Here is a 25851-nt window from a genome sequence, read left to right as displayed (position 1 = left end):
CAAGGCCTCTGGTCTCCACAGGTACCAGCCAGGCCATAACCAAAGACCAGGATGATAGTCAAGAAGATAGTCAAGGCTGCCTTCTTGGGGTTAGCATGAAAACTATAAAAGAACTTCCAAAAACAGAGCCCCCTGGGGAAGGGAACTCAAGCTGGAGGTAGGGTTATGCTGACCCACACTGTCAAAGGAAAGAGCTTGGCAATATCGTCTCCTCCAAGGCCCATGCATAACTCCTGGACCATTTTTGATTCTCCCTTTAAACTAATTTTACTTGATGATCTCTTCAAGCTCCCAAGGATTCAATAATCAACTCTGTAGATGATTCTTACATTTATTTAGCCAGCCCTAATCTCTTTGCTGTCCTCTAGTCTTGCCTCTCCAACTACCTGCTGCATATTTTGACCTGGATATCCTATGTAGACAAATTCTACATGTCCAAAATGGAACTCATCTTCCCCTTCAAACTTCCCTCTCTTCCAAACTTGATTATTATTGTAAAGGGAATTTAGTGTCACCCTTGATTATTCACACTCTCTTCATTCCCACACCCCACCCCCTTATCCCCTACTCAGCAATTTGGCAACCAGATTACTGGACTGATCACAGATTTATTCTCTCCAAGCTGAATATTTGCATTCAAAAAAAGAAGCATCCCCAAGGTAAAAAGACTACCAGAAGAATTAATGTCTATAGATTAGAGCTCTTCTCTGAGAGGGAGCAGTTTGTTCCCAACTTGGGGGACAAATTGAACTAAAATGCAATGGAGCAGAAGTTGAATGAGCAGCTTTTAGGGATTTGCCATATAGCACTGCATTTGCTCATTTGGGTCAGAGCATACACAAACATCAAGACTGGTTTGACAAAAATGATGGGGAAATTCAGAAGCTGCTGAATGAAAAATGAGAACTCCACAGAGTATACTAGCAGGATAGTTCATCCATCTTCAGGAAGGTAGCATTCAATTTCATCAAAAGTAAAATACAATTGAAACTTACAGAGATGCAGGATTCTTGGCTCCATACGAAAACAGACGAAATTCAGTTTTATCCTGATAGTAAAAATTCAAAATGTTTTTATGATGCACTGAAGGCTATTTATGGGCCAAAGATCTATGTTGCATCTCAAGAACTTTGTGCTGATGGAGCCATATTAGGGGTTAGTGAAAAAGGATATGATCCTAGAGAGATGGACTGAATGGTTCCATAGGGTTTTCAACAGACCATCATCAATCAATGCTGAAGCCACTGACCATTTATATCAGGTTGAAATCAATCATTCCCTAGCTGAAATTCCAAGTGAGAAGAAGTTTTGAATCCCATTAGACTACGTTTATGTGGCTAGCTCTCATCATCATATGCCTGGATTACTGTAACAACCTGCTCAAATTCCTCAAAAATTTCCCCCCTCTAATCTATCTTTCACTTAGCTCGAAAAATGATCTTCTGAAAGCCCAGATGTGACCATGCCATTCCATTTCTCAATAAACTCCAGGGGGTTCCCTTTTGCCTCCAAAATTATAAAATCCGTTATTTGATTATTATAGCTCCTCAGAACCTGGCCTCTTCTCATCTTTTCAGTTTTCTTACATCTTACTGTTCCTCCCCCACACACACACACCATGTATTATGCCATCCAGTGATACTAGTGTCCTTATTGTTCCTTGCACATAAAAGCTCCAAGGCTGTATATTTTCCATAGCAGTCCCCCATGTCTAGAATGTTCTCTCTCTGCATCACTCTACCCAGGTTTTTTCTGACTTCTTTTAAGTCTCAGCTAAAATCTTGCCTTCTACAAGACGTCTTTAACAATTCCCTTTGATGCTAGTGCTTTCCTCTACAATTTTCCAATTTAGTAAATAGATTTGTCTGTTATCTCTTGTATAAGATTGTGAATTTCTTGACAGACTAGTTTTTGCCTTTCTTTGCATCCCTAACATGGTGCTTGGAACAAAATAGGAACTTAGCAAATGCTTGGGCTTCAAATATCTTCTCATCCTTCCCATAAGATTTCTTAAATCTCCAAAAAAAACCCCTTTAAACATGAAAGCTATTATATCCCAACAAGCAACACCTGGTACCTAAATAACAACTGTTCAAGGAAGAGTGGGAAACTGTTATTTAGAGGGAAAATCATTTCCCTACAGATCAGTGGATACCATCTTTCTTTCTCACTTGGGCCACAAGAATGTTATTTGACTGTTGCAAGGGCGTCTTGGACTTCTAAGTAAGTCTATGTTATTCTTGGCTTCCCACAGTCCCTGCACTATCCCATTCAAATTTCATCCTCAAGTGTCTAATGGGGCTTTGAAACCACTTGGTTGGTTTTAAGAATCAGAGTTATTTCAGAGAATGAACGCATATTAAAAGGTCACTGTTTCTGAGCAGGAACTCAATACAGTCCTTGAACCATCCTCCACCCCCCACCCCCGCTCTCATTCCCAATAAAACTTCTGCCAAGGAAGGAAAAGTTCTTTCAGAGTAAATACTTGTGATCCAAACATCTGCACATTTCTAGAGTTCAATCCAACTAACATTTTATCAAATACTACATGGAAGGATGAAACTAGGCTTGGCTCCCATGCTGTTGAGCACCTATAGGTGCCGACAGAACTACTACTACATATCTACCAACAGTGCGAAGTTCAAACCATACTCATACCCCAAAGACAAAGCCAAGGAAAAAAGGAAAGCTCGGGCCACTTTACCCAAATTTATTCCAGGTTGCCCTTCTCCATGCTTTATTCCCATTTAGAACAAACAGAAGAAGGAGAGAGAGGGAGTGTTTAATATTCCTGATCATTGTTTTTCTCCCATATAAGCTCCAAGCCCAAGGGATTTGCTTATGTGTATGAAAAAAAGAAGAAAAAAGTGAATTTAGCATGTTTCTATATAAGTCAGAGAAATTATAATGGCTGATAATTACATAATGATTTGCAATACAATTTACACATATTATTTCATTTGACCTTTTCAACACTAAGGAAATAAAATGAGCACTGCAGGTATGATGATGATTCTCATTTTAAAAATGAAGAAAAACAGATGAAGTATCAGAGTCATAATCTGACCTCAGGTGTCTCCAACTCCAAGATTAGTATTATTACCATGAAATTATGCCTCCCTATTAGAACTGCCTTTTTTCTGAATCCCTTATAAATTTTTGAAAGCTAAGTAAGCCATGAGCACATTTTGTAAATATAACCAATAAAACCTAAAATATACCTTCCAGTCAGGGAAAAAAGGAAAATTTTCTCCAAAGATTCACTTACTGGGTTAAACGCTCATCCCAAGACAAACATGGGAGCCTCTCTTACTATCATTATCATAACCCTAGAATTGCTTTATCAACCATTAGAACACATTCTTTCTCCCCTTCTCCCTCTCCCCCCCTCTCATTCCTATCTCCTTTTATTTCCCTCCCTCCCTCCCTGCTTACTTCCCTCCCTCTTTCCCCCCAACCTTTCTCTGTCTCATGTGTGATTATGTTTATGAAAAATAATCAATTCCACATGGCTGGTGGCTCTCCCTGTGGAAACTGAAACCTCATCTAAGATGAGTTACCTGCAGGGTTCAAGGTTTCTGGGTGCTAGGCGGGGATTGGCACCCTTCCTCTCCTTGGCCTGCAGGTTCCGGGGGAGCTGGACACCCACAGTGCAGCTGACTCGCAATAGGAGAGTCACAAACAGCTCAGGGTAAAGGCCCATCACTGCTGCCCCAGACTCTGGAGCAGACATGATCTCATACAGAGCACATGTGGCCTAGAGGAGAAGGGGGTGGGGGGACAAAAAAGAAGAGGATTAAAGTAAGGATCTCCAGCACTACCACAATACCTGACTGAGTTAGGCTCAGGCAGTTACAGAAACAAAGGAAGCCAGCTCTTAGTTCCCTTTCCCAATTCCAGCTCTATAATGAGGCCATGATGATTCTACAGGCTCGCTGCTACTCTGGTTTGGAGGTCTACAGTACCCAGAAAGGGACCGAAGGAAACAAGGCATGACAGCCACTATTAAGGACCCTTTCACTTTCAAACTGAAATGCTTAGAATTTGGAATTTTCTGTTGGCGGGGAGGGGAGAGCAGGAGATCTGACAGCTCAGATTTTATGGGCAGGAAGACTACACACATGCAAACATTACACTTGCATAACCTTATTCCGGCTGATTTAAAGAGCACGGTAATTACCCAGTACCAAACACACTGGGGGTGACTGCAACGTGCACAAGGAAGGGAGGGAGGGAGGGGCAGAGTGTTGGCTTTCACAGGGACTGATCCTGTACCATCTGTACTCGGCTCTTCAGAGAAGAGGAGGAAATTTTCACAGCTGTTTTACTGCTTAAAAAGCTGCCAAGCTGGGTTTATTTTTTTTTTAAAGGGATAAAATGCAAAATGATCTCCCTTGGGGATGAACACCTGAGAGGCCTTTTATGAGGCTAGAGCTTAGAGCTAATAGGCATTATATAGTGATGCGTTATTTCCCCAAGCAGGGCCTGGCGCAGACACCTGAGGAGAGGAAATGAAAAGAGCATTTCAGGCAGTGATATCCAGAATCACATCTTCTAGAAAGGTCAGACTTTCCTGCTGATCCCTTGTGCCCTCCTCTGCTATCCCATCTCCAAGCCCCCAAAACATTCTAGGGAAGAAAGAGAGGAGGAGGAGAGGGGTGAAAGACCTTGGAAGAGCATGAGTGAATGTATGCCATGGTCTCCAGGGCCATCCTCTATAGAACCTGCCCATAATATTCCTCCATCCATACTCCTAATAGACCAAGTGCCAAAGAAAGGGAAAGAAGCATGTGAAGTGTGTTCATTAAGGGAAAATAAATCTTCCTCTGGGGTACTGGTGGCTTGGTGATAGGTTTAAGTGCCAGACTGGAGGAGAGGAGCCAGGGGAGGCTTACCTGTCAGATATTACCCCAGAGCCTCATGATTGACTATATACCTACTTCAAGGGTTCATCTCCTTCCCCAAAGTAAATCCCTTTCTCTCCCTCAACCCTCATAACCCATTGGAAATCCAGTATACTGTTCACCACAGCCTAGGGAGAGGATATACCAAATCCACTACATTTACAGCAAAAGGGATCACTGTGGTATACTTACAGCAAGAGGGATCACTGTGGCCACCCGGTCATAACTGCTGCTCAACAGGAAGGACTTATTCTCCGTAAAGGGGACATCTTTATTCATCTTGTCTAAAAGCAACTCCAAGATTTGGGATGTGAGAGTGGGTTCTGTGGCCAGAGCCCTCCAAAGGGAACAGGTGTGACTAAATAAAGCAAAGAAGGCAGGGAAAAAGTCACCACCACCAGGTGACCACCACCCTTCATGATCATAAAAAGACATTTACCAAAAATCTATGGGCTTCCACAAAGCTGGGCTTAAAGCACTTCGTATTCTAGGTGTCTAAGGAATATTCAGTTAGAAAATACATAGTTCTTGTCCTCCAGAAACTTTTAAAGACTAGTTGGAGGGAGATCGTGTATATATGACAAAGTAATCAATGATATGTGAGCATATGTTAAATGCCAACGGAGTGGAGTGGCCAGATGATGGTAATCACAGAAGCCGAGCTGGGCCCATCCCAGGAGGCTCCAGGAACCAGCCACTGTTTCAGTTCAGAGTGCCTGGTAAAGGACAGCAGTGACCCTCATCACAATCAACTCCATGATATAAACACTCAACAAACCAGCTAGGTCCTGGGGAACATCTACCTTCAGGCTATTTTGGAGCCTTCAGGGTTTTAACCTACAAATGGTAGGTTCCTGGGGAAATACAGGGAGGGGCAGAGCATCTCCTCCCACCCAGAGGATCAGAGCCCCTGGGACCATTCTCAAATCAGTAGGCCCTTCTTAGACCCAGTTCCCAATCAGAGTATGCCACATTTATAGGGCCCTCATCTTGGGCTCCCTGATAGTGATAAAGTAGGACCACCACCTGGAGCATGGGGAAGGTAGAAGCTTTGGATGGGTCAGCAGTAAGGCAGTGTGGAGAAGGTGTATGGACAGGTTTCTAAATAACTCACATTTATATAATACTTCCAGGTTTTCTTCTCAGTGGTACAAATGCAACTCCCTTTTTTATGAATAAGAAAACTGAGACTCAAGATGAATGAAATAATTTGCACCCTGCCACAAATCTCCCAAGGCCCCAATGGCTAATGTTCTCTACTAGCAATTACTGACCATAAAAACCTTTCTGTCAAAGGAAAGGCTAAGAAGACCTGCATGAATAGACACAGGGTGGAGTAAGTTATTTTCTAACATCTTTCAATACCATAAAAATGAATAATTCTGATCAATGGTCAGTTCATTATTGCAAAGGACTGCATGATAAATGATACCCATCTCTTGACAGAGAAGTTATGAGTTAATATGCAGAATGAGATATATAATTTTTGACATGGCCAATACAAGAATTTGTTTTGCTTGACTGTGCTTATTTGTTTAAAAAAAAAAAAAGATTTTGTTTTTCTCCTTTTTTTTTCTAATAGGTGGTTGGGGGAAGAGGAAAAGACTGTATGTAGTCTTCTCCAGCTATCATGAGGGTCACATATAGAAGACTATGAAGTAGGAGGGTCACTTAGGATATTTGTTAATATTACTAATATATGGAAATTTTAATTTTGCAATTCAATAAGAATTTATTAAGCACCTACTTTTTGCATGGTCATGAGAATGTTATATAGGTAAAAAACAAAAAACATATTCCTTGCCCTTTAGTGTATAATCTAACATGGAAAAGATTTTATAGGCAGAATCATACAGCATCTAACAACAAAATGGATGCCCAAAAGTAAGGAAGTCAAAGAAATATTACTCTGAAGATTTTATTTTGGTTGTTTAGAAAAATGGATGAGTCATCTACAGAAATAGAGGTAAATGGAGGAACATATATGCTGAGGAAATTGAGTTCATTTTTGAATATGCTGGGTTGAACTTACTGCTAGGACAGCCAAAAGATGTTAAACAAGGAGTTGAAAATGTGGGACTGGAATTCAATGGAGCTATCCTAAAGATATGAGAGACCTCTACATAGGATTATATATAGGAAGTCATGGAACACATGTGATTGCAAAGGAAAAAAGTAGAAAGACAGGAGGGTTGAGTACAGAGTTTTCAGGACAGCCACAGTGCTGGAGAAAAAAAAATGAATCCAAAGATAAGCAGACAGTATTCAAAGAAATAAGAGACTCAGGAAGGAACAGCATCACAGAAACAGAATAGGAACTAGGCAAACAATGGAGATATAAATGAAGTTAATGGTTGTAGAAAGGCCAAATTCGACAAAGGACTGTGACAGGTTCATGGGTGACCTCAGGGACAGCAGCGTCCCTGATGTGATGAGAGGTAGTTGAAGTAAGTGTTTCTAAAGAAGGAGCAGTAGATGCTGCTTTAGGCAACACGAGGAAGAAATTTTTTGTTTGTTTTTTTTTTCTTAAGTTTGAGAAGCTCTTAATATATTTGTAGGCACAAGGAGAAAAGCCAGCAGAAAAAGAGAAAGATCAGAAGAAATGGAAAGATTCCAAGAAAGATATGTTTCCAAAACACTGTGGTTTCCCGGATGATGTGGAAAGCACTTAGTAGAAGGAAGTAAGAAATAAGGTTGGTTAGAGATGGTGGAGCCAGGTAACAGAGGGTCTAGAAAAGCAGAAGTCAAACTTGAAGCTCCAAGAGGCAGGCCATCACTGAGGGTTTCTGATCAGAACATAGGCATGATAAAAACTATATTTAAAGAAGATTATTTTGGCAGCATGCTCAGCACAGGCCATGGAGAAAGACTAGACCATTACAGTAATCTATGGAAGAGATAATTAATTAGGACCTGAACTAGGCGGGTAGCCATGAGGATACAGAGGAAGGAATGGATAGCAGGCATCTTCAGAAAAGACTGACAAGACTTAAAGATTACGGTTGCACATATGGATCCCTTTTTCAAATAAATTTTTTTTGGGGGAGGGCAAGGCAATCGAGGTTAAGTGACTTGCCCAGGGTCACACAGCAAGCATTAAGTGTCTGAGGTCCTCCTGATGGGCAGGTACTCTATCTATGCCCCTCAAGTAATATTTTTAAGTGCATAAAACAAATTACAAAGATTACAAAGAAAATCAATTATATAATTTTCAGATGCCTTGAAATCTATCCATAGTTATGGATACTCTCATATTTCACTTTAGGATAAAACCCCCTAATTTAGAGGAAGTTTGGTTTTGAGTATGATAAATCTGAAGGAGCGAGAAGACAAATCAAGTCCAGCAGGCCAAGTGATACATCTAGAACTTAGGTAACTGATCTGGACTAGAAATAAACTTTTGGAAACCATTTACATTTATGGTATTGGAGTTGCAAATGGATAAATCAAGCCACAAAAAGGATTAGGTTGCTGGGATTAAGACATTAAAAAAAAAAAAAAAAAAAAAAAAAAAACCAAGGCAAAAGGCCAGGGCTGAGTCTTGGTTAAATGTCCAAAGATGGAAGTTACAGGAAAAAGAGGAGTCAGTAAAAGGGAGAGAGAATATTTGCAAAGGGAGATAGAAATCAGTACAGTGTCAAAGAAGCCAAAGGAAGAGAAAAATTCAAGGAAGAGGGTCCATGGTGTATAGAGAAGGAAGTTTGAAAAGATTCTTTTTGAATCTAAGATTCCATAATTCCATTACTTAATGCCAGAAGTTGGCCTGATATCCTAATGAGTTTGTGGTAGACTCCATGCCTAGTAGAAAACAATTTTTTTTAAAAAAATTATCACAAGAATCAAGAACTTATAGAATTAAAGAGCAGGTGTGGACACTAAACAGGCTAGCCTTTCACTCTCCTCTTCTTTCCTCCTTTTGGTCCCAGCTGGGCCTCCACTAGAAGCAAGGCCAGGTGCTGAGGGGTAACCTCAGGCCTACAACTGCTGGGGCAGATGAGGCCTGCCCCTTTATCCCACTCTGGTGCTCTACTTCCCGTTCACCTTTGTCTTAGAATGATGAAAAAGGAGAGCCTGCATATAGGGAATGGCTCCAGGAATGACAGGGTGACAGCTGAGGCATGAAGGAACCTCACAGACGAGGGTGTCTGGACTATGTTAATAGAAGGCTCAGTGTGGGTGGCCATGATGTCAGGGCAGGATCAGGGAAGAAAAGCCCTGTCACTTGCTCAGTGGGCTCAGAGTCTGAGGATACTACACCAAATCCAATAAGTGATTGTACTGGATATATAAATGAGAAAACACTGAGCCCTGGAGAAGTGCTGAGGGAACTTCCTTTACAACTACAGAACCAGCCCCGCCAGCAGACCAAAACCCATAGAAATCATACCTGTCGAAGGGCAAGGGACTGGCCAAGAGACTGGCCACCACTGCTGCCCTATGTTGAGATGCAAGGAGATACACACTCTGCTGGATAGCTTTTGCCACATGCTCGTCCTTGACCTCACATAACTTAGCATGGATCAGGCCCACTATCTCAGGCACCTAGAGAAAAATATGTCACAAACAACATATCAAGGGGCCAAAGGATAAGCAATGGCCACTTCCCCTCTTTTTAAGGCCAGGGAAGAGATTCCAGGAAACCAAAGCCAGTCAACTTCCCAAATAAGATTCAACTGAAATCTTTCCTGTTCAAATATGGTTCTCAGACAAACCCAGTTAGAAGCCTGTACAGAGTCTCTCCCCAGTTTCCTTTGAAGTTTATATCTCATACACACACTCTTCTCAATAACTTAGTTTTGGATTGCCCATTTAAGCTTTAATAAATATCCATGAACTGAATCATGTGCTAGGCCCTATGGGGGAAACACAAGAAGACAGACTAGGTGGAAGTATCTTTCTAACCATAGAGAATTTTAGCCTTGACTTATAAACTTCCTATGTTCTAGTCAAGTCAGATTGCTGCTTTTCTGTGAACATATCCCCTGCTTTCCTGCTTTTGTTCATGTGGCATTCCTTGCCTGTAATACCCTTCAATTATTTATCAAAAAGAGAACACAAATTTGTCTCAAAAAGTAGCACAAATGCTTCATGCCTGTGCTGCTTTCCCTGAACTCCCAGGACAGAAATGACTTTTCCATTCTTTGAATTTTCTTGTGGCATTTTGCTTATATTCCCTCCTTCACCCATCACCAGATCCTAACTTGTATTATAGCTGTGTCAAATCTATCTCCCTGACTGAAAGTTCCTTGGATACTGAACCTATCGATATCTTACTTGACTAAGCACTGTTCACTGTGAACAGGACCCTTACACAGACTATAAATACTTCATTACTTTTTCCCCAAGCCTTCTGCAGAACCAATACCTCAATCTCCACTCTTTTTCCCCAAACACTCAAGTCCATTTATCTGTCTTATTTAAGAATCCCAGTCCTGGTAATTGGGAGACAGGATGCAGAACCAAGTAGCAAACTTACCAGGCAAGTTCTGTTCAGTTAGTATCGTTAAGGTCTTCACTAAGATGACAACAGACTATTTCCAAAGTCATGCTATCCCTACCACAAGTCAGCTACTTTTGCCTCAGAATAGAAAACAGATAATTTCTGGCAAAGAAAACAAACTATGCTACAACGGCAAATTCAGAGTTTAGTCAACCCTCAGGTGATGCTGCCAAATGAATCCCTCCTTGCCCCTCCTCACTAGATGATCTAGGACCTTTCCCCAAACCCTTGGGAAGAATTAACATCACTTTTGTTTCAGGATCTAGTCTGGATTGCATGGGACTAAAAGGTGAGTCATCAGGACTGGAGCAATTCCAGGTACAGCCAATTCTAATAGGTAAAGATCTGGATCTCTGCAGCAAGTCTAGAAGTAACAGGAAAGCCAAGGAAGGAAGAAAACTGGTGTTTCCAATTACAACCCCCAAATGTCAGTGGGTGGAAATGAAAAGAAAATTCAATCCAAAGTTTAAAAAGGAAAGAGAAGGCATGACTCTTGCTTCTCCACGAATTGCTGTCCCTGCTAAACCTTCCAGGTCAGGATTCTGCCCCAAATCCAGTTTGCCCCTAGGGCCTTGCTAGCTGGCTTTGAAGTGAAACCTTCAGGGCCTAAGGCGGCATGGAGAGTCAGGCAGGACAATCTTAAACAGAGCCAGTGCCACATAGGAAAATGTCCAAAGAAAAGGGGTAAGAGGAGAAGACATTTTTGGTTTCTAAGGAAAAGGGGACTCGGATCTTAAATCCTCATTTCCTTGCATAGCTAAAACAGGAGTCTTTGGGAAAGCTTCCTTGACAAAACAGCATCACTCTGGGGGGAACAAAAAAAAACCTCTGGACAAGGTGACTAAGACAAGCTGTAAGCTAGCTGCCTTAAAGCCTAGATTGACTGAAGTAGATGGAGACTCTTAAGACAGCACCAGGAGGTTTAGGGGCACTTTGTGGTGGGGCCCCTGGGTTCCAATTTACAAAATGCCCTATAACAACTTGTCTTCTCATGCTCTTTCAGAGCTCACTGAGTTGTTCAGAGTAGATCCTTCTCCTGGAATATGGTAAGAACAGGGTCATGAGCCTAAATTGTCACTCATCTCACTACTTTTTCTCTTCTCCACTTCTAAGAGACAGGTAACAACTAGGCCTCTGCAAAGGAAAGCTTCTGGTTAATGACTCATAAATTCCAAAATCAACTTCTATGGGGGAAAAGGAATGGAAGGCTCCTTCAATGCCTATAGAGTTCTTTACCTTCTCTAGTAATACAGCTCCCCTTTCCTTCAGCAGGCAGTTGATAATGACTGTGGCAGCACGTGCACAGTTCACATCAGGATCTTTTAGCCCTTCAAATGTTGTCAGGAGAAGGGAAATAAACTGATCTGGTGGTAAGCGCTTTCCAATAATCTGCAGAGAAAAAAGTTAGATGGCAGGGAACCTTGGAGAAAAGGATTCAGATACATTCCCCAACCTTAAGACACTCTAGTTAGGTTCCAGTGGAGGAGAGAAGGAATAAAAACAATTACATGGGGCAGCTAGGGGGCGCAGTGGATAGAGCACCAGCCCTGAATTCAGGAGGACCCAAGTTCAAATCTGGTCTCAGACACTTGACACTTCCTAGCTGTGTGACCCTGGGCAAGTCACTTAACCCCAGCCTCAGAAAACAACAACAACAACAACAAAAAACAAAACAAAACAAAACAAAAAATTACACACTGTGAATGAAGCCCTTTAAGTTGTGAAAATAATTAGGAATCTGAATTCTTGCCTTTGAATGTCTGAGTGGCCCAGGTGGCAAAGGACTAAGGAAAGACAAAAAGTACAAATGGTAATGATCAACCCCCTCTCTATCCAACAATTGTAAAGCTTATTCCTGCATTAAGACCAACTTTTCTCTCAAGTGCAATTTAAGTAAAATATTAGAACCAACAAAGGCTAATGTTCATAATATACAGTGGTTCAGAAGTAGGGAGAAGGTAGTTCCTAAGAGATCTCTTGTTGATCACATTAAGATTCACTTAGTATGAATCTCCACCTGAGATCCAGGCAATGTTAAGTCAAGTAAGGAACCCAGTGTGCTAAGAATCAAAGTGCTCATGATATGTCAGATATAGGTCCTTACTTGCTCAGCCCAGGACTCACATATAAGCCCTATGCTGTATCTTCCTTGGTGAGATGGAGAACTAAATTAAATTTAATAAACATTTGTTAAGTATGTACAATATAGATAGAGAAAAATAATTGAATTTATGGGTATTGATAAAAATCACCAAGAGAGAAGAGATGCAAAAGGAAAAAGAAGGCCTAGGATAGTCTGGGGAGATACTCATGCTTAAGGGATGAGACACAAATGATGATCCAGTGGTCAGAAAAGGAGGAGGAGAACCAAGAGAGCGCAGGGTCAATTGCAAAGTACTATGAGGTTCAGAATAGAAAAAAAGACTTCTTGGCACTAAGTAAAGTGGGAAGATTTCCAGTAAAATATAATCTTTTTGCCCTTGCTCAAAGATAAATGGTTAAAGGATATGAATAAACAGTTCTTAAGACAAGCGTTGTAAACAATTAAAAACCATATAAAAGACTGCTTCAAATCACCAGTACCAAGAGAATAGAAAATAAAAACAAATGAAGTTTCTTCTCACACTCAGCAAACTGGCAAAAATGACAAGACAAGAAAATAGTGAATATTAAAGGGAAAGATGGGCACTTTGTATTCAGTATAGTGCAGGGGTGCTAGATGGTTCAATGGATAAAGCACTAGGCCTCGAGTCAGGAAGACCTGAGTTCAAGTTGTAAGACCCTGGGCATACCCTGTTTACCTAAATCCACTAGACAAAAAAACAGCAAACCTCTCCTGTGTCCTTGTCAAGGAAACCCCATGGACAGTACAATCCATAAGGACCAGAACTGTACATAACTGAATGACTGAACAATAGTTATAAAATAGCCCAATTATTCCAGAGACAGAGCTATGAAATGGTCCAATTATTCCAGAGACAAACTTGAAATTATGCTAAAAAAAATGACTAAAACATCCATTCTTTTCGCCACAAAGTTCTACTAGGGGACTGTGGATACAGATAAGCCATACAGATAAGTTGTAAACTATGAATAAACTATCTGGCTAAAGCATAAGCCGCCCATCATGGCTCATGTGATAGGTAGTTTTTCTGGTCTGCTTTTTTCCTTCTTTATTTTGTAATTTTTTAACAAAACAATCCTGAAATAAGTAGGGAAGAGGAGAGGAGCAGATTCAGCAATGCTAGTTGTGTATAAAATATTCACAAAAACAAATTATAAACTCCTTGGGACTAGGGAACTATCCTTCTATCTTTAGCATCCAGTACTAGGCCTTACACATTACAGGTCTAGGATAGTTGGTGATTCAGTAGACAGAGTACAGAAGTTGGAGTCAAGAAGCCTCAAACACTTATTAGCTGTGTCACTTAACCTCTGTCTGCCTCAGTTTCCTCAGCCATAAAATGGGGGATAATAATAGCACTTATCTCACAGGAATTTTGTAAAAATCAAATGAACACATAATAGGCGCTTATTAAATACTGAAATAATTCAGTGATTGAACAGAGAAAGTGGCGAATGATATGGGTAAATTGAAGGTAGGAAGGTAAGGATTAAGCCTCTTCCAGGCAGAGGAAATCATATGGTTTTGGAGCAGAAAGGGAGCTGAGCAACTGCATCTATCTAGTCCAACCCCTTATCCAATTAAGCCCATCTGTAGTATCCTCTCTCTGATAGAACAACCCTAAGGCAAGGAATTCATTAACTTCGAAGCCAATTTCATCCATTGTTGAAATGATATAATCATTTAGAATTTTTCCTCATATTGAGTCAAATATTGCCTTTCTCTAACTTCTACCTATTATTCTTATTTCTTCTAGTACTGGAGAAACTGTTCCCTTTTCCCACTGCTAGTTCTTCAAATGGCAAAAGACAGCAATCATATCTACCCTTTCTCAATAAGTCTTCTCTCTTATTCCAGGGGAGTAAGAAAGCTCCTGTTTCTTTCTCCTTATTTTCTCTTACATGTACATGCCCTTCAGGATGAAAAGTGCTAAGGATAACAGCTGTTTCTTCATTCCCTAAAACAGGCCTGGCCAATAGTGGCTCCACTACCTAAGGAGGAATTGATTTTGTTTCTGAGGGAAACAACTGTTGGAACTAAGGTTCCTTATGTGGATACCTCATTTCTTTCTTTCTCACTCACGTCATTCATCCCCTGATATGGGTTTTTATCATCTATCAAGAACACAGTCTTCAATCACTCAATCAACAAATAGTTAGTAAGGTCTATTATATGGTTTACTGGGGAAATACAACATACATTTGAGTATAGTGGCCAAGAAAGGGAATTTTGGTCTAAGCCAAAGTTTCTAAACCTGGGTACAGTTTATTAAAGGCATTTTTATAACTTTCAATTTAGTGGAAATCCTATGTATTTTATTTTATACATTTAAAAAACAGCATTCTGAGATAAGATCCATAGGCTTTACCTGACTGCCAAAGGTCCATGACAGAAAAGAGGTTAAGAAGCCCTGGTCTAGGCAGTCATAGGAATTCTCAGGAGAGCCACAGCACAGTAGATAGTCTTGTCCTCTCTAGTAGCAATAGTAACATTCACTTGATTACTGTTACCTGAGCAAGAGGTAAAAAGCAGGGAGTGGGGTGGAATGAAGAGGGGACAGTTGCAAGGTATGTGTTAAATTGTATTTGATTACTAGGTCCTGCACACCAAGCAACAGTTTTCTTTCTTTTAGTTCATCAAATTGTACCAAGTAACATGAGATTCAGAATGAAATGGGGAAGATACGGCATTTCTATTCATCTGGCCCAGCTCAAGGCAAACGTTTTGTCTACAGTCTGGCCATCATAGACAATGTAGCTGGTATGAAGCCTGTCATTTAATGACTAGATGTATAGCTTCTGATCAGGGCTTTTAGAAAGATGATCAGAAAGAAAGACCAAAAGGCAACAACATCCATTAACAAGAGGAGATGCTATAATTATGGGCATTTGGAGAGGAGAAATATGGGCCATCTCTTTTTATCTGCCACCAAAGGTACCTCTGAGGCTAGCTAGAATGATGGAAGGCGTGGGCTGTCAGTTTTTCCAGCACAGATCTTTCTTCCAGGTTTTAGAAACTATTAAAACATTTCATCTAGGCCAAAGTCTGGGAGAAAATCAAATCTCAAAGTATACATTAAGGAGAAATTCCAGAACCTCTTTTCCCAATAAAGTGAGGAGCCATCTTGTTCCAAGCTTATGGCAGGGGATAGAACAGGATAAAGTGTCCAAAGAAATCTGTGTTCCCAGCTCCCAGCAACATTGTTGCCTGGGCACTATGCCCATCCTCTTCATCAGAGGTCATATGTCCAATGGTAAATCACCAGTCACAGCAGCGCAAGATCCCCTCTCAGGAGGTGCCGAATCCTTTCTTTCCCATTTAGCTCAGAAGAGATCAACTGAGTGCTCCTAGTTCTAGTAGCCCTGAGGGAATTCATTAGACTGATGAGACCACACGCAGAAAAAAACCCAACTTAGGAAATGGACACATTTCTTCCCATAACTCCAGTGACTTTAGTGTCACCAGTTTCCAAAGAATAAAAGACAAGCTCTATATCTTAGTAACTGGCTCCCACCTCTCTTCCAGCATTATTGCACATTATTTCTGTTCACATCTATTTTCTAGACCAAACAGACTACCTGACTTAATCCTGCCAAACAAGGATGGCTTCTGCATATTTAGGTACTAAAATCTTTCTCTTCAAGAACCAGACAAGACCCCATCTTTTCCATCAGATCTTTCATGATTTCCTACCTGAAAATGAGCCTCATTCTCAATCTCTATTCTCTGTCAAATTTCTCCCACAACTGGGGCAGTTAGGTGGCGTAGTGGATAGAGCACCAGCCCTGAAGTCAGGAGGACCCGAGTTCTAATCTGGCCTCAGACACATAACATTTCCTGGCTGTGTGACCCTGGGCAAGTCACTTAAACCCAATTGCCTCAAGGGAAAAGAAATGTCTCCCACAATTATCACACAGTAACTTGTGTTACAGGATTCTATTTGTCATTCTCCTACTTCCTTATGAGTTCCTTGAGGTCAAGATTCATGTGAGTCTTCATCTTTTCATATCCATTGTCTAGCACAGGGTAGATTCTTGATAAATAATGAATATGACATTTCTTAGGGCCCATACCAGGCTCTCAGAGATTAAGATCATGGCTCAGGCTATGAGAGAGATCCTCATCTGTATAGCTGGTCTGCAGAGCAGGAGAAAAGCTAACATAATAACTGAATAGTAGGGTAGTGCCTTCCTTGGGTGTCTGCAATTTCCCTCTCATTTCTGCCCACAACATTCAGCTAAATCAAATTGTTTAGTTTGCTAAATCTGAATCCATAAAGGGTGTTAGATGATACACAGAAGCAGGGGTGGGGGGAGGCAACAACAAAATAACTCTCTTGGGGCCCAAACATGGGGTATAACAGGGCTTCTCTGCTCTTCCCCACTGAGTCTTTGGTTCAATTCCTGGCTTCCTAGCAGCTCCAGCATTTGCAGGTGCCAGCTGTAGCTAAGAATGCTATTAACCAGACATTCTTAACCATGCAGTCTGATCTCCTCTCTCTGAAAAGGACCATACCAGAGCAAACCACGCCTGGTAGGTCACTAGACTGCAGCAATACCCCACAACTGGAGCCTCCTGGGAGTTCACTCAGAAAAGCCAGATGGTGCCAAAAGATTCCTAAGCTGGACCATGTCTGTAATCTTAGCCTAAGCTGACCTTCCAGAGACTAATAGGTATAGGGTCACATGTTCCTTCTAACCCCAATAGAAGGGTCAAGTGTCTTGACAAAAGTCCCTACCCACTGGCTGTTAAGTAACCCTTACCAGCTGGCTTCTCCAAAGAGAACAGTAAGGGGTCATAATTTGCAAGTACAGGAGCCCTGGATCACTTCATAAATTTCTATGTAGCTCAAACTTCCTTGCTGGTGAAACTGAAGCTAAGAGCCAACAAATATTGTCCTAAGGTTTCCATTAAGGGGGTAGAAGCATCATTATTCAGGGGATAGAGATTGTATGGTCTTAAAAGTGGACTCAGGTCTTCGTATCTCATCTGTGGCCACTATAGACAAAGCCTATAAAGGGTTCTGATTAAGAAGAGGGATTATTAGATTGTCTAAGATGACAGGAAAAACTAATGATGAATATTGGAGGGGATGAGGGAAAACTGGGATACATACATTGTTGGTGGAATTGTGAATGGATCCAATTTGGAATTATGTCCAAAGGGCTATCAAACTGTGATTCAGCAGTGTCTCTATCCCAAAGAGATCATTAAAAAAGGGAAAAGGACACACATGGATAAAAAAAATATTTGTAGCAGCCTTTTTTGTAATGGTAAGGAACTGGAAACATGAGTGGATGCCCATCAACTGGGGAATGGTTGAAACAGTATTTGAAAATAATGGAATATTATTGTTTTGTAAGAAATGATGAGCAGGCTAATTTCAGAAAAGCCTGGAAAGACTTATATAAACTGATGCTGAGTAAAGTGAGCAGAACCAAGAGAACATTGTATATAGTAACAGTAAGATTATGTGATGATTAACTTTAATAGATTTAATTCTTCTCAGCAATGCTGACAATTGTAATAGACTTGGGATCCAAGAAAATTATAATAGACCTGGGATGGAAAATACCATCTGCATCCAGAGAGAAAACTATGGAAACTGAATATGAATCAAAGCATAGTATCTTTGCTTTTTTTGGTGGCTGTTTATTTGCTTTTTCTTTCTCATGGTTTTTTCCCTTTTAGTCTGATTTTTCTTGCATAACATGACAAACAGAGAAATATATTTAAGTATAACTTGTATCAGATTTCTTGCTATCTTGGGGAAGGGGGAAGGTAAGGGAGAGAGGGATAAAAAATTTGGAACATAAAATCTTACAAAAATAAATGCTGAAAACTATCTGTACATGTATTTAAAATTCTACTGAGGAAAAAAAAAAAGAAGAGGAACTTTTCCATTTTGGCCTGAATTTCCCAGCTAACTCCTCTATGGAGAGCGGATTTGTACCTGCCCTATGTGATCCACATCTGCTAGTCTGATAGTCTGAAGAATTGCTGAAAGCAGGTCCTTCCTTCCCTCCCTCCCTCTCTCCCTCCTTCCCCTCCAGTCCACCAACCCTCTCACTCCTACCCCTGTCTTTTCCACAATTAACTGAATTCCTTGACACCTGACTGATTCTAAGGATTCTCATATTCTTACAGCAGAGATCTAAGTAAGTATCACTCCTTACTGAAGCTGTTCACAGGCTGGCTGTGGAGACTTCACCTGCCACTGTCCCACTGAAGTAGGATTCCAGGGCTAGGGTTCTAGTGGCTATTACCTGGGCAATGCTGTAGCAGGTATGGAAGAGAATACTGACATCAGGATTAGTTAGGTTATCCTTGAGAGATAAAAGCTTCTCTGCTACTTCATCCTGGTAGTCTTGGGCAAAACCTGTAGGGGAAAAGAAAGTTTATCAGCATAGTCTAAGTAAAGTATTGTTCCAGTCCAACACAGCCCCAGTTTAGGAAGTTCTAATTCTTGGAATCAGAGTGCCCTCTCCTGGTGACAACCCTTCCAGAAAGTTAAGCTAAATGTTTAGCTGGGCCCAGATGGGCTCCTCCAGGCTCCATGGCACTTCACAGAGCCATTTCTTTTCCTATTTCTATAAGCACTAGATAGGGAACACACCAAGACTAATCCATTTGGGGCGGGGGGGGGGGGGGAGAGGAATAAGTAACAAATGCAATGCCTGAAAGCCAGCCACACATAACTACTTTACCACCTATGGGGCATTCTCACTTAGCTTTGGAAAAAACTTTCACTCAAGAGCAGCGAGGTGGCACAGTGGATATGATAGAGCACCTTGAGTTAGGAAGACCTGAGTTCAAATCCAACCTAAGACACTTCCTATCTGGGTGACCTTGTTTGCCTCAGTTTCCTCATCTGTAAAATGAACTGGAGAAGGAAATGGCAAAACCACTCCAATATCTTTGCCAAGAAAACCCCAAACAGGACTGAAAATGGTTAAACAATAACAGAACAATAAAATTTTCACTCACACTAAAAAACACATGCAATTCCAAATTTAGCTGCTCCTTCCTACTTTATGGATCTTTAGCCAAAACAGATTTAGCTTTAAAATCCCCCAAATGTTTACTTTACACAGGCTATACCTACTCATTATAAAAATGAGACCTGAGACCCAAGAGGAGAGCTGATTTACCCTTGATCCTCCAACTAATCAGAGTCAAGATTAGAAACCAAAGTTGGCTCATTAGGCAGACTTGTATGATCATTCCTTTTTTCTAGCCCCCTCCCCACCTGCCCTCCTCACCCAATGGTTCTTACCCTCATAGAATAACTGTATGTAGAGTAAGGAGTAAACACAATCCAAGGCATCATGTCGGAGAGAAGGCAGTGAGTCTGCACACCTCGGAGAGAAGATCCCAATAAGGAGCCCCAAGTTATGGAATGGTACAATTGCCTGGGGAGAGGAGGTAACCAGAATGGATTTGAAAAGAAGTTTGGAGCCTCATGGGCAACATTTACTCCTTTCCCTAGGGAAACCAAGTCAGGTAGAGCTCTACTGCAGCCCTGCCTCAGAGCTGTGGTAAGTGGCATGGGGCTGCTGACCCCACTCAGAATAACTATCACCACTCCAGGATTTTCACCTAAAGGACCAATGCAATTAAGCACTATAGGGTGCCTCATAAGGCGCAGAAATTCAGGAAAGGCGAGCCAAGTTCCAGAAGAATGTCAAGCTCTGGGTTAACCAGAGTGCCACACCTTTAGTCATCCCAGCAATCATTCACTGCATGCCAGGGGCTGCATCTTAAAACATCCATAAACATGCAGGGCCAGGTTAAGGTGTGTTTACATGATTCACATTTACTTACATTTCACCTTTGTTCTCATGATGTCACTATAAAGGTTTCCCTTCCCACCATTCCCACGTTACCACTCCAGGCCAAGTGTTTATCATTTCTTACTGGGTAATGTAAGAGCCTCTTGACTGATTTCTCTGTGTCCTAACCCAACCTGCACAGTCCATCAGATTAATGCATCTTAATGCATGTCTGATCAGTCACCAACCTATTTATCAATCTTTAATGATGCCTATCAACTCCTTCCAGAATCAACTACAATCAGGTTAGTTCAAGCACTGGGGTGCCCCACTCCTGCCCAGCCTTACTCCTGCCCAGGGAGCAGTACCTTATCTATGACTCTCTGCTCTAGCCAAACTAGATAGACTACAAGCTATGACTCAAATACAAATGTTTTATTCTTATCTTGATGCCTTTACTAACTTTGCTACTTCTCTCACAAATTTAAATCATCAAATTCCCTACTCATTCTTTACGGCCCAGCTTAAACATTATTCTCCTCCAGGACATTTTCCTAGATCCTTCCAGCTGGAAGTGACTTCTCTCCTACCACCACCCCTAAATCCCCAGAGAACTTCATGTCTTTTATGATACCTTATATTATAATTAATAACTAGTTCCATCACTCCCAGGATACTATAAGCTTACTGGGGCAGGGATTGTCACATTACATTTTTGCATTCCCCATAGTACTTCACAAATGGTAAGCAATCAGTAAAAATGTTAGTAAAATATCTCTTCTCCTGAAAGATGTAACAGGGATGATTCCTTACCCTCAATCCCCAATTAGACATAAAGTTTACTTGAAGATTCAACAGAAAGCCAGGAAGGAGAAAAAGATGAAGAGGAAGACCAAGGAACCCAATGTGTCAGGATATACAAAACAGGGTGAAGGTAAATTAGAGGGGACACAGAAAAGTAAGCCTTAAGGGAACTCAGGTAACCAGAGAAAAGATAGGAAGGGCAGACTAAAGGGGAAACAGCTTATCAATCAGAGATTTGCAAAAGTGGAACGGACTGCTTCAGGAAGTACTAAGTTCTCCATTATTAGAGGTTTTTAAGCACAGGTTGACAACCACTCATCAGGGATCTGGACCAGAAGACCCTAAAGGTTCCGTCCAACTCTGGCAAGGGAAAAGACAGTCAACACATCTGGAGGCAAAAGAGGGAGTGGTGCCATGAGGGAATCTGGGGGCATGCAGACATACTTACAATTACATTCAAATGTTCCAAGAAGAAGCGCAACAAATAGGCACTCAATCCAAGAGCACGTTCCCGCTCATGTCCTTTGGGAGATTTGATCCATGGGGTCAAATGCTAGGATGAGGAGGAAGAGACCTTTACCACACCAGAGCCAGCTAGGATGGAGACAGACACAACTTCGGAGTCAGATGCCCCAGCTTCTGCCCATCAGTCACAGGAAGACAGCTGAGCAGCTCTCCCTTCGAGTACCAGCTTCTCCGCCAGCAGCAAAACTCCATTTTCAGAGAAGTGTGGGTGGAAGCAGGGAGTCAAGCAGCAGTACAACAGCCATCCCTGGCTATCCCATATGGCTATGCTATATGGCTATCCCATACTGGCCAGCCCTTTAAATAAGTAGGTGCTATAAAATTCCAAGGTCAGATACTGATTTTCTTAGGGCTCCTCCTTTCTGCCAGCCAAAACATATTTAATTGATTCCACACTTTGACAAGCGACCCCATGAGGGAGCTCACCAAACCAAAGTCATCCTGGGATATATGAGAGGCAGCTACTAGGCTCCCTATGTGCCCGCTTCGGCTCAGTCAGACTAGAGACAACAGATTTAGTAACTCAGTTGTTAATAGAAATACAATCACTTCAAGAAAAGACTAGTAGGAGGGATTTTTTATTTCCAAAATGTATAGTTCCCCCATCCAAAAAAACTATCTCATGAAGTATTAGGTAACAAGAAGGTAATAATTAATCTGAAGAGGCTGAGACTTAAACATGACATGAGAGCAGTGTCGGAACGACTGTTTTGCAGAAGAACATATGTATAAAGGCTTGTTTTACTTGGCCTGAGAGGGTAAAATTAGGAGTTACAAGACATTTCAGAGATGCAGATCCTCTCTGATATAAGGGAAGATCTTAACAATTAGAACTGTCTAAAAGTGGAGTGGACTACCTCAGGAAGTACTCCCATCACTGGAGATCCTGAAGCAGAAACTGAATGACTCCTTGTCAAGAGTCTAGTGCAAGATTCCTGCTCAGAGACAGGTTGCCCTACACGCCCTCAAAGGTCTCTTCAAACTCAGATTCTAAGGCATAGAAAAATTATAATCATGTACTCCCCTTTCTTTGCTCCTAAACCAGAACCAGGGTTGGAAGAGGGTAGGCCTTTTAGATGAAGACAAAGCCTACCTAGGGTCCTAGTTAAGAATGTCTGCTGGCTCAGGGAAATACTATCTGGGGGAAATACTAGCTCCCTCCAATATAGGAACATAGGGCCCATGAAGGAAGCAACAAAGGAACTGTCTATCGAGCTGGCCTGAATAGCTCCTGGCTAAATGAGGAAGTGAAAGAAAAGTCCCATATCTCACACTAAAAAACAAAAAAACATCCCAAGAACCGGGGACCAGATGTGGTTGGACTCCCTGAAGCTATGAGGATGGACTAATAAGGCCTGGCTAGACTCTCTGTTTTTTGTGGAGCTCACCACCATACCTCAAACATGTTCTGCAGGCCTTGGGGAGTTAAGTTTCGAAGTAGAAGGCTTGTCAGCAAATCCTTGAGCGCAGTCATAGTATCAAAGAACAGAGTCTAGATAAAGAAAAGGAACACTTCCATTGGTTTAAAAAGTCCCCATTTCCTTCCAAAGAGGCTTGAAAGGAAGAAAAGAGGAACAGACTCAATACAGGAGTCAAATTTCAGTCCACAACAGTAGCTTTCCAGGGACTAGACAGAGTATATACCCCACTAACCTGGGAATAAATACTGAAGGAAGACAATTCCAGCCACTTCCTGCCCCTCACCCTAAGTGAAGCTCCCTGGTTAGCTCTGCTCAGTACCCCTATCAATCACACCTTCTGGCAGGAGGTTATCCCAGCATCTGAAGGAAGGGCCAATACACTATGTAGGCAACTGTGGACCAACTCAGCTTTGTCCAGTTCTTCTAGTGGAGGCTCCAATGTTCTTGAAAGTTGGTCAAGGAAGCCAACCTTGAGTATCTGAAATCTTATCTCCATTCTATTATAGAGCTTCTAAAGACTGGGACAGCTAGGAACATTTTTATAGGGCACTCAGGGGCTCTGATGTGCACAGGCAGTTATACAACAAGGTCTACTTGTTTCAGACCAAGTATATTGGAAATAGTCATGAATCCAGTTTAAATTCATCTGCTCTATCTGAAAGGGGAGCTCTGGACATTGTCAGGTTGTTCTGTTTCTGTTGATTCTGTTGGAATTCAAGTGCAGGAAAGGAAAGCAAAGGGAGACAAAAAATAAAAAGATACCCTTATGGCAAGAGTAAGAACTTTTCAGTAAAGGTGATTCCACCTAGCTAAGAAAGGGCTGTGGCCACAGAAAATGGATGTGTCCTTTGAAGGTCAATAGAGAATACTGCAGCTGCCTGATAACATCACCTCAATCTCAACAGATGTTCTCCCCCAGCTCACTGAGCACCTACCAGACAATTTAGGCATTTTCCCAAGGGAAGAGAAAGGATACGATAGGTAAGTGCAGGCAATCATGGCTCTCTTTCGTATTGCTGTCTTCAGAAAGTCCATTGGCTCTGCTCTGATAAATTCCTAAAGTAAAGCAATCCAAAACTGCCTCTCAGGATTTGTCTTAGGGTTTCTCCTCCTGTTTTGCTAACCACTTACTGCTCACCTTCTTTAGAAGAGGGCTTCTTAAACTTTTTTCACTAACAACCCCTTTTCACCCAAGAAATATTTACACAAACCCAGGAACATAGGTATATAAAATAGGTATGCAAATTAAACATTTATTGATAATAAATCACAATTTCATTACTCCCTCATTCAGTTATGAGATCCCATAAAGAGGTCATAAACCAGTTTAAGAAGCTGGTTTTGAGAAGACATCTTTCTCTTCTTCAGAGACAAATTTGTTGTGGTAGATCTCTAATGTTCCCTACTCTATGTACATTTCAACTCTTTCCTTCCAATGCCTAAAGCCACCTATCTAAATTCACAGTCCCTTCCAATGAATCCCAAGCATACCTCCCAATATATTATGTTGGCTCCCACACAGGCCCTCCACAAACCAGTGAAAGGTCCTCTCCTGTCTTACTGCAACATAATTCCTAACAATGTCCATAGCCAGCCTCCAACTATCTTGGAACTTGGGCTTCCCAAAACTCCTATGAAAAACCCATTCAATCTTAAGTTGAAAGATAGTTTCAGCTTGGTTTTGTCTCACCATCATCTGAGCCACCAGTTCTGCTTTCTGAGAGAATACGAAGGAAGAAGACTGAACACTCTTACAGATGGCCTGGCTGATCATGCAGATGCTCCGAATGAGGCACAGCTTCAGTGTTAGGTCCTGATGACAAACATCCCAGGAGAAAAGGTTGGAAATGGGCACTAAGGAACAGCCAGCAGGCTTGCCAGAGCAAAACTGGCAATCACACAAGCCTAAATCAAGTGGGACAAAGGAATCTAAGGACAGGAGGCCTAAGCTTTTTTAAAAATTCTTTTTAAATATCCTGGGTCTAAAGTCAGAATACTTGAGGTCTCCAAGACTGGGAGTATTCCTCAACTTCCTGCAATGGAGAACAACATTCCCAAATAAATAAGGCTGAAGTTTAAAACCTAGCATAAATGGCCTCCATCATTCAATTCTGATCACTTCTACCATGGGGCAGAATTATGGCCTTTTCCTCTCTAAAGGCAAAAATATCTTATACTTCCTTAAGAAAGGGGCCTTAAAGGAAATTGCCTTCTCCTTCCTCTTGTACTTTTAACTAGTTATCTTGAAGGCCTGAATCTGCTCCAAACAGGGTCCAAAAGAACAATTCACTAAATCTCAAGATATTCAACTTTGATATGACTCAATATCCCCAAATTCAAGGGCCATTCCACTTTATGAGGTTCAGTTTTGTTCTAAGTTGGGGAATGCTTCCTGAGCCCCAGTGAAATAAATAACCTTTGCCTGTGATATTATTGTTACCACTTAAACCTTTTTGCAAAGATGTTAATTCCTGCTTAAAGCATTAGGTGTCTATTACCAAGAAGGCCATGTTTAGAAAAAATCCTCAAGATAGAATGGATCCAATACTTGTCCTTCCCTAGTCCCCAAAAAATCTTGACTGATAGGAATCTACCCATCACATGGGGATTACTCGGTAGGACAAAGAAGTTTCAACCAACACCAAAAAAAGGCTATTCAACAAGTGGTTTTCTTTGTAAAAGAGGAGTGGCAATACTATGAATTACAGAATCTCTGTCTAACAATAAAGAGGGATTTCTAAGATTTCTTCTAGTTCTGATATTCTAGGTTATCTATGAAATGAGTAAAGAGAGACATTAA

General features: G+C 41.3%; 1 protein-coding gene across 4 annotated transcripts in view; it reads right to left on the bottom strand.

Annotated features, from left to right (window-relative positions):
- MROH1 (maestro heat like repeat family member 1) overlaps positions 1–25851 on the bottom strand; it is a 175589-nt gene that overhangs the window by 41139 nt on the left and 108599 nt on the right. For all 4 annotated transcript variants that reach the window (XM_074262772.1, XM_074262781.1, XM_074262789.1 and 1 more), the window contains 11 exons: positions 24742–24864; positions 24028–24107; positions 23386–23494; positions 23027–23122; positions 21554–21658; positions 19806–19941; positions 18796–18908; positions 11641–11793; positions 9292–9446; positions 5097–5262; positions 3561–3757 (listed from right to left, as the gene is read on the bottom strand). In XM_074262772.1, the coding sequence (XP_074118873.1) occupies positions 3561–3757; positions 5097–5262; positions 9292–9446; positions 11641–11793; positions 18796–18908; positions 19806–19941; positions 21554–21658; positions 23027–23122; positions 23386–23494; positions 24028–24107; positions 24742–24864 (1433 nt within the window). The remainder of the gene's footprint in view (positions 1–3560; positions 3758–5096; positions 5263–9291; positions 9447–11640; positions 11794–18795; positions 18909–19805; positions 19942–21553; positions 21659–23026; positions 23123–23385; positions 23495–24027; positions 24108–24741; positions 24865–25851) is intronic.

The sequence above is a fragment of the Sminthopsis crassicaudata genome, chromosome 1 (genome assembly GCF_048593235.1).
Source record: "Sminthopsis crassicaudata isolate SCR6 chromosome 1, ASM4859323v1, whole genome shotgun sequence".
Lineage (NCBI taxonomy): Eukaryota > Metazoa > Chordata > Mammalia > Dasyuromorphia > Dasyuridae > Sminthopsis > Sminthopsis crassicaudata.
This window is presented reverse-complemented; position numbering and strand designations above follow the sequence as displayed.